General features: G+C 31.1%; 2 protein-coding genes across 2 annotated transcripts; one reads left to right on the top strand and one right to left on the bottom strand.

Annotated features, from left to right (window-relative positions):
- The first annotated feature begins 1,404 nt into the window (after positions 1–1,404).
- On the top strand, positions 1,405–3,570 carry LOC114191617. The gene is made up of 4 exons (XM_028080908.1): positions 1,405–1,644; positions 1,724–1,809; positions 2,212–2,466; positions 3,194–3,570. Exons 1-4 carry the CDS (start codon positions 1,515–1,517, stop codon positions 3,362–3,364), a joined length of 642 nt encoding a protein of 213 aa, XP_027936709.1. The 5' UTR covers positions 1,405–1,514; the 3' UTR covers positions 3,365–3,570.
- Positions 3,571–3,745: 175 nt separating this feature from the next.
- LOC114191616 (tetracycline resistance protein, class H-like) lies at positions 3,746–9,210 on the bottom strand. The gene is made up of 14 exons (XM_028080907.1): positions 8,714–9,210; positions 7,730–7,841; positions 6,923–7,035; positions 6,556–6,678; positions 6,066–6,265; positions 5,904–5,979; positions 5,615–5,701; positions 5,392–5,472; positions 5,260–5,292; positions 5,126–5,179; positions 4,988–5,029; positions 4,676–4,754; positions 4,517–4,587; positions 3,746–4,352 (listed from the first exon to the last, which is right to left on the bottom strand). Exons 1-14 carry the CDS (start codon positions 8,876–8,878, stop codon positions 4,257–4,259), a joined length of 1,332 nt encoding a protein of 443 aa, XP_027936708.1. The 5' UTR covers positions 8,879–9,210; the 3' UTR covers positions 3,746–4,256.
- Between the last annotated feature and the right edge of the window lie 5,246 nt (positions 9,211–14,456).

The raw sequence follows: 14,456 nt of genomic DNA, 5'->3' as shown, positions 1-14,456 counted from the left end.
GTTAGAATTTTTTAGGTCAAACATTAGGGAGATTATTTTTTTGTGAAGGTGAGATTAATATTTTTTGTGATGTTTGCCAAGATAATTTTTTGTTGTTGTCTGCAATATTTATTTTATCATTTGAGACGTTAATTTTTGTTTATAGTTTCGGGCAATAGTTTGTTAGTTATCTATACTAGTTAGGAGTGTTTTTTAGTAATGTCAACATGGAAAATTTCCAGTCATCATTGATAAACTAATAAAGAAACTTCAATTATCAACATTGTATTAATAACAATGATAAGTTAATCTAAATAATTGTGCTCGACGTGAGAAAACACTAATTTTACATTACATTATAACAACTCCCAATTGATTGATAATGTAAAAAATATTTACATATTAACTCATAAATTAAACTCTGATAAAAATAAATTCTAATATATATATATATATATATATATATATATATTAGACATTCATTTAAATTTGTAATAATCTAAATTCGTATTTTGCATAAATCATGTATTTGAAAATAAAAAATTATCGGATTAATAATTTTGTAACTTTATTTTTAGAAAAAATCATGTAGAGTCATTTGATAATTGTCTTTTATTTGTTCATTTGTGATTATCAACTGATCATTTTGTAAAATGCAACGAAGGATAAAAAATACGTCCTTAACTTGATTTAACTAATCCAATAATAAGATAAAGAGAATTTTCAACTCACTTTGACGTTAAGATTGATAACACTTTATAATAATTTGAAGATAACATTATATTGGTCAACTTCAACATCCAAACCAATTATTTATATTTTATATTCTGTTATATATATATATATATATATATATATATATATATATATATATATATATAAATATAATAACAAGTCTTTCAATTTATCTTTTATACTATCTTATATCTTATATTTATCATATTTTTACAATCTTTAAAAATTTCAAATATCTATAATATTTTATAATGTAATTATATGACGTAACATTTTATATTATAATATAACTTAAATTTTTATATATCTATATTTTAGTTAAATCTTTATTAAATTCTCAATGTCAAAAATATAAATTTAAGTGAATGTTTATTGTATATAAAAGGAATCGAGTAACATGGTGAATGTATTATTCTATTAAAACACTATTTCTAGACGTATTATCTTAAACATTTTTTTCTTCTGAAAATTGTTATAATAATTAACTTTTTGTTTAAATGGAAAGTTAATAAATCTATTAATAAGTCAAAATACCTCGATTAAAATTACATTCTAATTAATTTAATATATTATTAATGAAAAACATGAGTGGTGTATAAAACTAATAATAAAAGTAAAATTTAATTGACTAAAAAGAAATGAGACAACCTCTGATATTTTATATATAGTTTATTATTTTGTGGTGTTAACATATTCTGTGGTATTTAGAAATTAGAAATAAGAAGCTTAGACAAGGAATTGGATTCTTGGTTTCGTTTAGTTTAGTTTGTTCTGTCTGAGAAGACAACACAATCTGATTGATGATGGAAACCTTGGCCACATCTTCTTCTGCAGCTCTTCCATCTTCCTCTTCTCCCTTTTCGATTTTCCCTTCAAGAAGAACCTCTCTTTATCCTCCCAAGACTCTCCAATTTCGATTACCCTCCAAGCGTGCGTATTCTATTATATTCTTTTTGCTTACCCTTTTGTTTTCTGCGTCATTTTTCTTCAATTTTCTGTTTTGTTTCAGGTGATGATGCTCGCGATTCAGACGCCAAGGATAACACCCTTCCAATTATCAGTGATCGCTGCCTCTCCCTTTCCCCTCTGTCCAAAGTACGTTCTTTTTGTTCAACTTGAATCAGTTTCTGTGCATAACTTATCCTGAATTTTTAAGGGGTCAATTGCATTATTTTTAATGGATAAAAAACTGTTTTTTTTTTCTTTTATCAAAAAGAAAAATAAATCAACTGTGTTAATCATATCCCCAAATTTATGCTTCAATGCATTTCCATGCCTAACATATGTGAAATTTCAAAGGGTCGGTTACCTTCTGTGAAATGTTGCAATGAATAAAAATAAAATTGTTGCCACGGAAATATTTAATTTTGCTATTCCTTTTCCAAAATCTGTTGTTAAATTTGCATCGGTATCTAAAAGATTCAAGTGATGTGCATAAAAGTGTATTTCTTTTGGTCATGAAAGTTATTAAATTCTGATAAGAATTTGTTGGGTCAGGATGCTGCGATGGGACTGGTACTGAGTGCTGCGGTGGGTAGAGGATGGACCACTGGTTCAGGGATGGAAGGTCCTTCTGTTCCTGCAGTTGGTAGGGGTAATGAATCTGGGAACATCTCCACTTTCCCATGGTCTCTCTTCACAAAATCCCCTAGGAGAAGGATGCTGGTGGCTTTTACTTGTACCATCTGTGGCCAGCGAACTACACGGGCTATTAATCCCCATGCTTACACTGATGGCACTGTCTTTGTGCAGGTAACCTTTTGCTTTTGTTAACCTTAACCCTTATCTTATCATCACATGTCTCTGATTTTCTTGATCTGAAGTTGGAGCCAAATTATAAACTAATAGCAGTTTGCAAAACGGAACTGATTCATGGTTTTATGAGAAAACTTTGGTTGAACTGTTATGCGTGTGTAAATGGAATGAATGTTTGTCATTGTATGTATAAAAATAACAAGCAAAAGAAAAGTTGGATACCTGCACAAAACTTCAATTTTAGAACATTGGTCTGGCTCATGTACAAACAGATTGGTTTTTTGTGGTTAAATGGTTCTAAAGCTTGTTTTAAATTAATGCTTTACGTGGCTTGATCAAACTGGTTGATTTCTTGTTCATGGTTGAACCAACCAATCAGACTAATTGGTGCAGTCTGGTTTTTGAAAAACTGGTTTTTATATATTCTGTGACATTATCATAGAATAAGATGTTTTATCTATTCTCTGGTTGTCTTCTACTTACTAGAATACCATGAGACTACCATATGTTAGAGAAATAGACTTGTAGTTAGTTCAATACTAAAAAGTTGATAATGTTATAACTTTATACATATTATAATATTTTGATACATAAGTTTATTTTCTCAATTAGCATGTCTGTATATGGTTTTTTCAACATATTGTTACATAATTAATGTGTGTATGGGGAGGGCTGAACTCTAAAACCTTGAAGCAAGATGTTGACCATTTGTCATTGTTGTCAGTGCTGTGGATGCAATGCGTATCATAAGCTGGTGGATCACTTGAACTTGTTTCAGGAGACAAATTGCTATTTGAATTCAAGTTTTAAGTTTAAAGGAGAAGGATGGGATGATCTTAAGTTTAGGTATATGGATGATAACGATGACGACAATGACATATTTCCCATTTCATAAGTGAATTGTCTTATGGAGCATATACTTTCTGCCTCATTGTATCGAAGTTCAGTTTAGATGTCTTGTATATTCTCTAGGTTTTCACGCTTTATAGTAAAATTTGTACGGGACTCGTACAGTAACATGTTTATATATAGCTTTGAACTCATTTGTATGATTATCAATTTGATAATGTACTAGACATTAAATAATTTTTTCCTTTGATTTCTGTCATGCTTACTATGGTGTCTCTGACAGTTCCGGCCATTACTATTTTCCTCCACCCTAGTTTTTGTTTTCCCATTTTATTTCCTTTATGAGATTTTATTTCCATTTTTATAACCATTCTCGTTTCAGATTCATGCACGCAAACTTAAATAGTAAAATCAATCGTAGCATTACTTGGCTCAAACTGAATTGTTTCATTCATAATATAAAAGTTACTAAGTTCCTGACTGATGACTAAGGAGTGGAAACTTTGAAAAAAAAAAAATATACTTCCTAGAAGTGTAAGCTAAATAGTGCTAAGGCTCAAGGATGTTTGCATACAATGGTCAACATTGCAAAGATAGAATGCCTAAGCAGTAACTAGTGAGATCCTATGGTTCATGAACATATTTCACATTTCCTCTTAATAATTCCATAGAAATCTGTGGTTCTGTTGCTGGTTCAACGGATTAATATTTTTCAGAACCAACATCTCCTTATATATATATATTTTTTTGTATTTTTGTATTTACTGTTTTATATCTCCAAGTGCCCAAGCATACATGGAGATATAATCTATGCTTACAGTGCTATTCCTTCTGCCATCTTTCTAATTTATCGTCTGAATATGAACAACAATTTGAGACAAAATGAAGCAGTAAGGGATAATGTTTATTGCCCGATCGAGAGCATAGTAATCATCATCTCAGACCAAAGTATCCGTGCAGCGGCTACTGCTATTTTTTCCAACCACAATAGGAGGAGCAGCTCGGATCATTAGACTCTGAAAAAATGCTATCATCTGAAATACAACGTGTGATGTTTTCAGTACATGACCAAGGAACGTTGACAGAAACAAATTAAGAATGATGATGAAAAGTTCAAGCAGTTAGTAGCAGATGAACTAAAAGTGAATGATTACAAAATCATATATTGCTAATGAATGTAATGCTACGCTCATCTTACCATCGCTAGCCCAAGGCACAGCAGACTGAAGCCAGGATAATAAAACGGAGCATTTTCTGACAGGAATAAGGCTGCATACGATGGATGGAGAAGCTTATCAGTTTTTGTTTTTTTTTCTTCTCAGAAATCTTAATATTATACTTCTAAGTTTAGTTATACCTGTCAGTGGACTGAAAACTAACGGAGCAATGATGTTGGCGGAGGAACTAATTCCTGAAAGACATCCTTGAACCATTCCCTATATCAAAGACTCATCAGTAAGACCGAAAGAGAAAGGAAGATATCAATTCTGTGCAGTGCATGTACATGTGAAGTTTAACAGAGTTGTTGCTCATGGTTGCAGATTGACTTTCAACAACTGAATTATTGTAGAGTTTGCATTCTCAGAAACTGAACATTCTGAGAAAATACTTAAGAAAAAGCAGGAAATTCAAGTTTTTTTTTTTTTTTTTTTTTTTCAGTTGGGGATACCTGTTCTGTAGGTCCAACTTGCTTCGATGCAATGCTGCATAACTGTGCCAGCCACGTTGTGATAGATCAGAGAGTTTTTCAAAGTAATAAAACAAAAGCAATTTGTTGAGGGTTTAACTGATACGTTAGAAAACTTACACTTGGCCGCACAAAAACTGTGAATATAGAGCAACCTGCTAGAGCATAAGGAACCTGCATCGTTTTCAACAGTTCTTAAGGCTTGTTGGTTTCTAAAAGTGATAAGAGAATAACTAAATGTTTAAGAAAATTACCCATCCTGACCATGCTATGCTGTAGACTAGGACCTGCATAGCACCATACATTGAGAAGTGCCATAATTAGCTTCAGTGTGCACATTTGTTATACACTTTAGGAAATTTTGAGAAGAGTAAGCTTGAACTTACATTTATGCAGCCAATCAAGAGCCCTGTGGAGAGCAGCTTCTCCTCTCCTATAACAGGCACTAAAACGGGCATGAGAAATAGCTGCAAGTACACAAAACCATCCACACGGCCATTAGAGCAAGTAAATTTTCCAAACAGAATTTTGGGTAACTAAAAATATTGAGTTGTTTGAAGAACATGTTAAGATAACAGACAGCTAGCTATGCTAGGACTCAGGGCGTACTTGTGCAAGAGTAGCTCCAACCCCAGTAATCATCAACAAATCTGCAAACTGGTTCTTGTTGAATTGAAACCGTGCCTTTAAATAATACTGCATGTAGTAAGAAATTTAATTAATCACTTTTTACAGTAGTTTTTCCAATAAAACTGAAGTGTAATTCTTTAGGTGCTTTTAATCTAGTTCTCCAATCATAATTAAAGTTTCACTTCGAGGCTTTCAATCCAAACCTGACAAAACTTTAGTTCTGACAAACTTTAATTGACTATGTTCAGTATGGAAAGCAATACTTTACCAGCAATACAGCCATCAAGCCACCTTCCACAAGACTATTGAAGAACGAAACAACTGCTGCTTGTGAGAACGTGGGACTGCAAAAATGTGAAATCAAACAACTCCATCAAATTCGAAATTTTGTCCGATCTATAAACCTAAATTAATAAAAACCCTTGCTTACCTACACTTGACCAAGCAAATCAAATCCCCCAGAGAGGGAAGTTTCTTGAATGCTCCTGTTGCCCTTCGTGATGAATCATCCTCAGCACATGTCTCCTCCACCTCTTTCAACAATGGCTGCCTCACACCACCACCAGGTACACTATCCTTAAGGAAAATTCTCATGTACACCAATGCAATCATTGACAAGACAGCAGCAACCTGAATAGTTACACCAAATTATGTATATGTTGGAAAACAAGAAAAAGGGTATGATTTAGATCAGGAAAAATCTAACTGTTAGTCAAAAGTCTCATGTTAAATAGAATAGATAAAGTTAACCACTACATAAAAATAAATATCTATAATACTATTATCTTAAAATTTTGGTTAAAAGTGATGTCAAATGTTTTATATATGTACGAGCATTGTCATATATATATAGAATCATCAGTTTATCACAACGATCGATGTAGGAATCATAATAGAAATAATAGAAAGGGAAATGGAACCTGAAATGTCAAGGCAGTGGATAGAAAACGAGCTGCTAGTGTTCCACCAACGAATGATGCTGATCCAACACCAGCAAGTATCCCAAATGCAGATGTTCGTTTCCCATCTGGAACCTTGTCTGCCTATACACGTAACATCAAAATGTCACACGTCAAATTTTTGTGCCATGGCTAGTATTATGCTGTCATCATAGATTTCACTGGCCAACAACCGTTTTCTGTATGTATTGATGAATCTATGACTTGTTTGAATAAATTCTTTTGTAGACACTTACAATGAAATAAGAAAGTAAAATAAATTAACTCTTCTTCCTAACCATGATCTTAATGAGTTAATTTTAGTTTGAGATGGAGCTATGAGAAGTACCACATATGCTAAAGCCAGGCAGTGGAAGGACCCTTCGCCTGCCATGGAAGCAAGAGTTCTCACAACGTAGTACGCATAGAAGAATTGGGTCTCCCTGCTATATGCCAATATCACTGCAAACATATCACATTAATTCACAAAATTCTTATATTTGTTAAAGTATGCATAGCTTATTTTCTAAGACCATAATCCATGTTCGATAGTCTTGTTGTATGAATCATTTACGAAAGACTGTTTTGTTTAAACAGTACAAGAAAAACCATTAATTTATGATAAAAGTAAAAATTGAGGGAGTTTTATTGGTTCATTTCATTCCTTATCCCAAACACACACACACTCTCTCTGTCAAGCATGCAATCATATCTATAACAATATCGTACAGCACGAACATAAGAGAAAGTCTGGACAGATTCCCATATTCTTCCGGCTACTTTTTAAACAGTAGTAGATAAAGTCAAATTTTGTAATTATATTATCCTAAAATTTAATGGGTAAATATGAAAAACAAGTATAATTATTTTCGTTAAGATATGTTTTATATTCATACGGATGCATTAGTAATAATCAATCATTAGGCTTCCCACTAAGGGAGCATGTCTATGAATTCGTCAACACTACAATCTTACTAGTTTTTCTTTTCAAAAGTACTATTTTACAAATTGTTAAGAGAATATTTTCTCCAAACTTGAGTATAAGAAAATTATAATTTCACTCTGATTGAAAATATTAACGAAATTTATTTATTTTTTAAAATTTGAATATAAAGGGTGAATAGAAAAATAGAAAAATAGAGTAAAGTGTACAAACCATAAGGAATGACTGAGAGAGTGAGAGGAAGAGTGATCAAGGCTTTCCTGCCATATCTGTCGGACAAGTTTCCTATAAGTGGTGTCATCACCACTGACCCCACTCCAGCCATCTGCAACATCAATCCATTTTCATTCATTCTTTTTCTTTTTATTATTCATCCATCCAATTAGCTTTTTTGACCTACACTCCAATAGTGGGTGCACTGTCACCACATTCTCACCACAGAAGAAAAAGTTATGCAGCTACTAATTAAATAAAAAATACATTTTTAGAAAATGCAAAATTTCAAAGAAAAGACTTGATATTTATGTTTTTGTGTGTAAAGTTATGCAAGTGCAGAAGTATATACTTACCTCTGGTAAAATTATACATCTACAAAATTATCATACTGGTTTTGTTCTCTGGTGTAAGAAAATTATAACTATATAAACACATCACCGCCAAAACGGGAAAGTAACTTGCACATGAAAAAAAGAGCATGTTTACATAACAAAACAAAAACAAGTTACATATGTAAAGCAATTCAATTTTCCTTTTATAGCGTGAAGTGACTTTGAAGTTTAACCACATTAAAAATTAAAAAACTCGTACAACCAAAACATTTGGTCAAAAAACATTAAACTTATTACCACTTTTTTATGTAACTGGTGTTGGTATTAAAATAGTGTGAACAATTAAAGCAGAACATTCTACCCTATCATATAACAATTGTTGCTGTTTCCCAAAATTATCTTAGCAGAAAACGTTCAACCGAACACCGCAGTTCAGAAAATATAAAATATACAGAAAGTCCATATCAGATATTTATAGTAGTTTCTCTGCAAAAAATCACGTAAACTAAAACCGACTGATAAATGAATAAAAGACATAACTTAGTATGTGAGAGTTTTTGTGGAAGTGTTTGAAGATGAGTTGATTGAAAGGAGGGAACAAAATTGAGAATTTGAAGAGAATGAAATGAAAATGAAGAGTGTTACTCACAGCTTGTTGGATACCAGAGAGGTAAATGGCAAGGGAACACTGATCTTGACCAGGGCAAAGTGCAGCCATGGTAACATCTGTGATTGAAGGAATAGCTATGACACCACCAAACCCAGTTAGAAATATTGTCACAAAAAGATGGCTCAAACCTGCTAAACCCTCCATCCCAAAACCTCGTCCAAAAAAAATGAAAAACACAAACCAAGACTCCAACTTTAGTTGTACTAAAGAATGTCCGATACTAACACACGTATATGTTGTTGTTATATACTTTGTTGGGTGCGTTGTGTCCTGTCGAAAATTGTAGGGTAGTGGAGTGGGAGAGAGTGTGAGAGGAAGATAAAGAAAAAGGGTAAGAGAGGAAAGAAGATTCCAAATATCCTTTTGAGATATCAACACCAATGCAAAGAAAAGAAAGAAAGAAAGCAAAGCAAAGCAAAAGGGTCAAGAGACGTAGCTTCCAAGTTCCTGAAAGTGTTTCTGAGGGCCTTAACGAAAGTTCATGAATTATCGGATTTTCCGTATTGTATTGGCATTTCTATAAATCCAATTAATCTGCGATGTGGGGAGCAAAATGAGACCTTCGTGTAAACGTCACGTTTCACTTCATTTTCAACTCTGTCGTCACATCTCTTATTATTTTATTACTACCATATCCAATTCTATTTTCTTCTTTTCTTGAGTTTTCTGCTGTTACTTCATTCCCATTTTTTGCACCATGTCTCCTTCATTTAGCCATAACAAAAGTAGCGTTGGAGTCAATTGGAGATGCTACTTTTTGTTCGCTTAATTTACAGACCCAACAACATGTGACATCTGCAGTTTCGGCTGGGCAAGAAATTAGGTACAAAAATTAGATGTGCAAAGGTGTTGAGTGTTGAAATTAATAACTTGAATTATTGTAAGTCCCATATTTAATAGAAATGAGAAATGAAAAAGTTGGAGATGATATAAAAATAGAAAGAGGTGAGTTAAGAGAGAGTTGTAACTTTTGATCTGTGAATTGAAGTCCCTATCAGCAACATGTGCACGCATAAGAGAGGAAGGAATATATCATAATAGTTTAACCTAATGATGACAAGAGTGTGAAATGATGTTAGCAGTTTCCTACAAGAAATGGTTAGATATGGAGAACAAACCCTTCCATCAACCTCTTCAAACTCAATTCTGAATTATTTGCAATGGAACTTTTAAATATATTCAAAACAATGCAGATCATAGGAGTGTATTCAATGTGTAAACAGAAAGAGAAATATCACCAAACTTTTTTTATTCTTTTTCTTTTTCGATTCTTTTAATTATCTCTCTTTGTTTATTGTATTATGTTAAACTCCAATTAACTACATATATTGAAAAAATTAATGTTTTTGAATTAAAAAAATGCATTTTTACTTAGAGATATATGCAATCGAATTTGGATTTTTTTACTGTGTTGTGGCCACTGATTTTAGAATTTTAAAATACATTAATTTTTTTTTGGTTAAGTTAGGGTATTGTTTTTGTTGGATCTGAAGTCTCTTACTTATAAGGTTTTTGGCACTTTAACTAAAGAAGCATGTACTTTTGTTGTTTTTGGGCTGAAACGGTTGAATTGGAAATAGTTGAACTGAGAATAACACTTTTGTCACGAATTAGGGTTCGATTTCCCAGACTTAATTGTGGTGAGCCCCAACAAAAAATGACTACCCAACACGACAAACTCAACTCACCCAATCCAATATATAACGTAAGAAGAAGATAAATATGAGGATAAGGAAAAGAAATTTGTCCAGCTAATTAATGATAAAACCAACAAAAGAAAATTACAAATTTATTGTTGGTTTAGCATATTTTGTTTATTATTAAATATTTTTTATATAATATTAAAATGTATTTAATAATTTAAAAATATTAGTTGATGAAGATTTTATGAGGGAATTGGTTTAAACAAGAATATTTTTACTGACTTTGATAAAGGCTATATTTAGCTAATATTGACTATAACTATTTCTATGTATATTAATTCATATGTTATTTCTTTTTTTGTTGAATGTGGTTTTACCGTTGAGCTCACAATGCTCAACGATGAATATTTTGATCTGTTTAACATTGCGCAGACTTGATCAAGATATTAAAACAATAAAATTATATAAAAGGAAGAAAGATAAAATGTAAATGCAATTATGACAGAAATTCAAATTCATACCTTGTATTGTGAGTAAAATTTAATATTATATAAATTTAAGTAATGAAATTATTCTCATAAACTTTTTAAATTTTAATTTATTTTTAGAATTTCATATTCAAGCAATATATATATATATATATATATATATATATATATATATATATATATTCTATTTCTATAAAAATGTTTAAGAAAACAATTGAAACTGTTGTAGAGATATATTGTGTTGTTGGTTCTTTTGAAAAAAAAAAAAAAAACTGATGAGTGATCTTATCTTTTAGATTTGGTATGTATCTTTGATTGATCTGAAGGATTAGATTTTGAGAATGAAAGTGTAAAATGAGTTGGTCTTCTTCTTTCACTCATTAAGGTGCAACTACAATACAAACTTTTAGCGATACGTGACCTTAAAAATTATATTAATCAAACTCTGCTTCATTTGATAGCATTTTTTCAATGAATTCCTTTGAAAAATGGTTGATTTGAGATATTTGGTAATGGCATTGCAATGGTAAAAGAAAGAATGTCTTAAGCTCATAAATGCCCCGCAAGAGTCCAAGTTTATTGAGATATGAGTTTCGTCATTTGGCGCATGAAATGGAACAAAGATATTATTATGCCTTCTTTTCATATGTTGCCACTTTGCACCCAAAACATGCAATCTACAATCAATTATCCTCTTTCAACTCACAAAAAATTAGAGATAGTTTCTTTTTTTTTTAAATTAAATATAAATTTAAATATTTTTTTATTCTTCGACTTCTAGTAAAATTTGGAATTAGTCTTTTTTAGAAATCTTAAACCAATTTAGTCTCTTATTTTTAGAAATGCGTGTCTTTAATCCTTTTAACAAATTTTTATTAAATTTATTTGACGTTTCAAACACATTTTTTTATAGTATTTTAGTTTCTTTATTCCATCTGACACATGTTCGCTTCAATGTTAGCTGAGAAAACACATTTGAAACGTCAAATAAACTTAAAAAAATTGGTTTAAAAGATTAAATTCATGCATTTATAAAGATAAGAGACTAAATTGGTTCAAGGTTTTCAGGAGGGACTAATTCTAATTTTCACTAAAAGTTGAAGGACCAAAAACAAATTTAACCATTAATCTACTACCAGTTTTCCTCTATGTTCTTTTAGAGACCATAAGACTCTCATCAACAATGAAAAAAATTCCCCAAACAAAAATGAACAAATTTAAAGTCGAAACTTTTATTAAATTTACATAAACTTTTGTAAATTATTGAGAATACGAGTTAACATAAGTATGACAATGTCAAGAAAAAATAAAACTAAATTATACGTCAAGTAATATCATTCATTCATTCAAGTAATTATTTAAGATAGCCAACGACAATTACAACCCATAAAACCAACTACAATCATTACAATAAGAACACCTATCACAGCTAATGACAGTTGTTTTTTCCAAACACTCAATGCATTTTCAATATAAGCAATCTTCTGCCTTTGCCTAGCGATAATGGCATCTCGCTCATCGGCACCCTCTTCGTAACACTACTTGAAAAAGTTGCATCCCACCACATCTTCACCATATCTCTGCAACACAAAAAAACCATGAAGATGAAAGTGAAAGACTGAAAGTGATAGAAACACCCAAACCCGAACAGTGGGAAACAAACCTTAAAGTTCGCACAGCACCAAAATTGTTTACCCAAATTCTTTGTAGTTCTAGCTGTGCACACCATTGCAATGTCTCCACAATCACAAATTGGGGATGACCCTGAAACCCTAGAACCACCATGGCAGGAATTGCAAGTCCAATGAACCCAGTTGTTGCAAGAAGATGAAGATGCCCCACGAGACATTGGTTTTCAGCTGAACCGTTTAATGGAACCCTAAACCACAATGAACACACAAACCCTAAAATTCAATTTAAAATCTGGGCTATGACAATGCAAACGGACATGTCACTGAACAATATCCACGTCACACAAAATCACCACGCTAGCACTGTTTCGTTAACGATTTTGACGGAATTAACGAAAAATAGAACCAAACTTAAAACATTTTCAAAAATAGGATCAAAGTGAAAAAAGTCGTCCTAAACTATGACCAAAAGACCATTTAAGCCAATATTATTTTACAATATGATTTAAAAGATGAATTAGACTTAAATTTTATCTTCTAATATAAAATTAAAATCTATTTTAGTAGTATTTGTTGAATTAAAAAAATTCTGTGTAATCATCAATAAATACTTAGTCTCTTGACAAAAAATAATATCGATTAATATATAAATAGAAGAAAAAAATAATCTCATCCCACGTACAAGTAGTTAGACTTAAAATCTCATCTCATTGTAAAACTTCGGTTTCCTTCACATTTTCATCTATTTGTGAAAAAACCTAATATGAAAACTTTCCATTTTCACAAGGAAGCCTTGGTCCTCGGTTCCTCAACATCGCCATTTTAAATTTCCTAAAGTAACTTACTAATTTGTGTTTTAAAATTTTCCATAATTAACATAAAATTAATGCCTATAATTATGCATATACATATATAATAGACTTGCTAATTTTTATTTTGTAATTGTTGTGATGAAAATAAATAAATCAAAGCAAGAAAATAAACACCACACATTACGTGGTCAAAAGTGATGTACTACTTGACCATTTCTACATCTTAGAAAATATTATTTCTCAGTTCTCAAACTTCAAAAGTATTAATGACAGTAACCATTTCATAATTACTTGTTGTGAGATGCACCAGAAACTATTAACAGAAAAATCTGATGTTGACGTAATACTATGCACAACATAAACACAACGTTACAATTCAATTCCACATTCAACAAATTTTACTACCCATTGTTCTAGCTACTCTGTATTAGGCTGCGCAGAGAAAAATCTAGAAAGCATTTTTACAGAATTCAACTAAACTATATTTGTCAAACGGAGATACCCATTAAATACCATTAATGACAGCTACAAGAGATGCATATCTTTTTCTGCACAGACCATACAAATATATTAATGGAAGCAAATAAAAAAATAAAAGCTCCATTACAAACCTCAGGTAGTCAACGAAACATTGGAGGAAAGATTCTACAGAATTATAAAGTAAACAAACACACATCAATTATTAGACAAATTTTATGAGACTCTATATTGTTAGAATAAATTTTAACTTATCTAGCTTGGCTTTTTTGTATTTTGGGGTCTGTTAGAAGTCGAATTTGTATAAATGGGTTCGTTAAATTTTCTGCGAAAATGGGTCAAGTCGTCAGGGAAGAGGACGACATCGGAGGTGAAGTCGTCCTCCCCCTGACCGGTTTCTTTATTTTTTTTTTCAAAAGTGATGTCGTACTATATTATAACGATTTTGTTTTTAAAAAAAGTGAAATCGTCGTTATGCATTTTTTTTTCATAATATATGAATTTTCATTATTTTTTTAATTTAAATTTATTGGAAAAATAAACAGTAAAAAATTTAATAGAATAAAAATTAACTTTAAATTAATATATTTTAAAAAAACAAATAACTTATAAATTTAAAAAACATTGATAACTTATAAATTAAAAAAAATAACGAAAACTGAAAATTAAAA

The sequence above is a fragment of the Vigna unguiculata genome, chromosome 7 (genome assembly GCF_004118075.2).
Source record: "Vigna unguiculata cultivar IT97K-499-35 chromosome 7, ASM411807v1, whole genome shotgun sequence".
NCBI classification, from domain to species: Eukaryota; Viridiplantae; Streptophyta; class Magnoliopsida; order Fabales; family Fabaceae; genus Vigna; species Vigna unguiculata.
The sequence above is the reverse complement of the archived record's forward strand: the minus strand, read 5'-3'. Positions and strand labels throughout refer to the sequence as shown.

Coding starts and splice junctions, on each gene's coding strand:
- LOC114191617 (XM_028080908.1), top strand. CDS start 1,515: ATGATGGAAACCTTGGCCACATCTTCTTCTGCAGCTCTTCCATCTTCC. Junction 1,645..1,723: donor ATTTCGATTACCCTCCAAGC/GTGCGTATTCTA, acceptor GTTTTGTTTCAG/GTGATGATGCTCGCGATTCA. Junction 1,810..2,211: donor CCCTTTCCCCTCTGTCCAAA/GTACGTTCTTTT, acceptor TTGTTGGGTCAG/GATGCTGCGATGGGACTGGT.
- LOC114191616 (XM_028080907.1), bottom strand. CDS start 8,878: ATGGAGGGTTTAGCAGGTTTGAGCCATCTTTTTGTGACAATATTTCTA. Junction 4,755..4,987: donor AAGTTGGACCTACAGAACAG/GTATCCCCAACT, acceptor TCTTTGATATAG/GGAATGGTTCAAGGATGTCT. Junction 4,588..4,675: donor AGTTTTCAGTCCACTGACAG/GTATAACTAAAC, acceptor CATCGTATGCAG/CCTTATTCCTGTCAGAAAAT.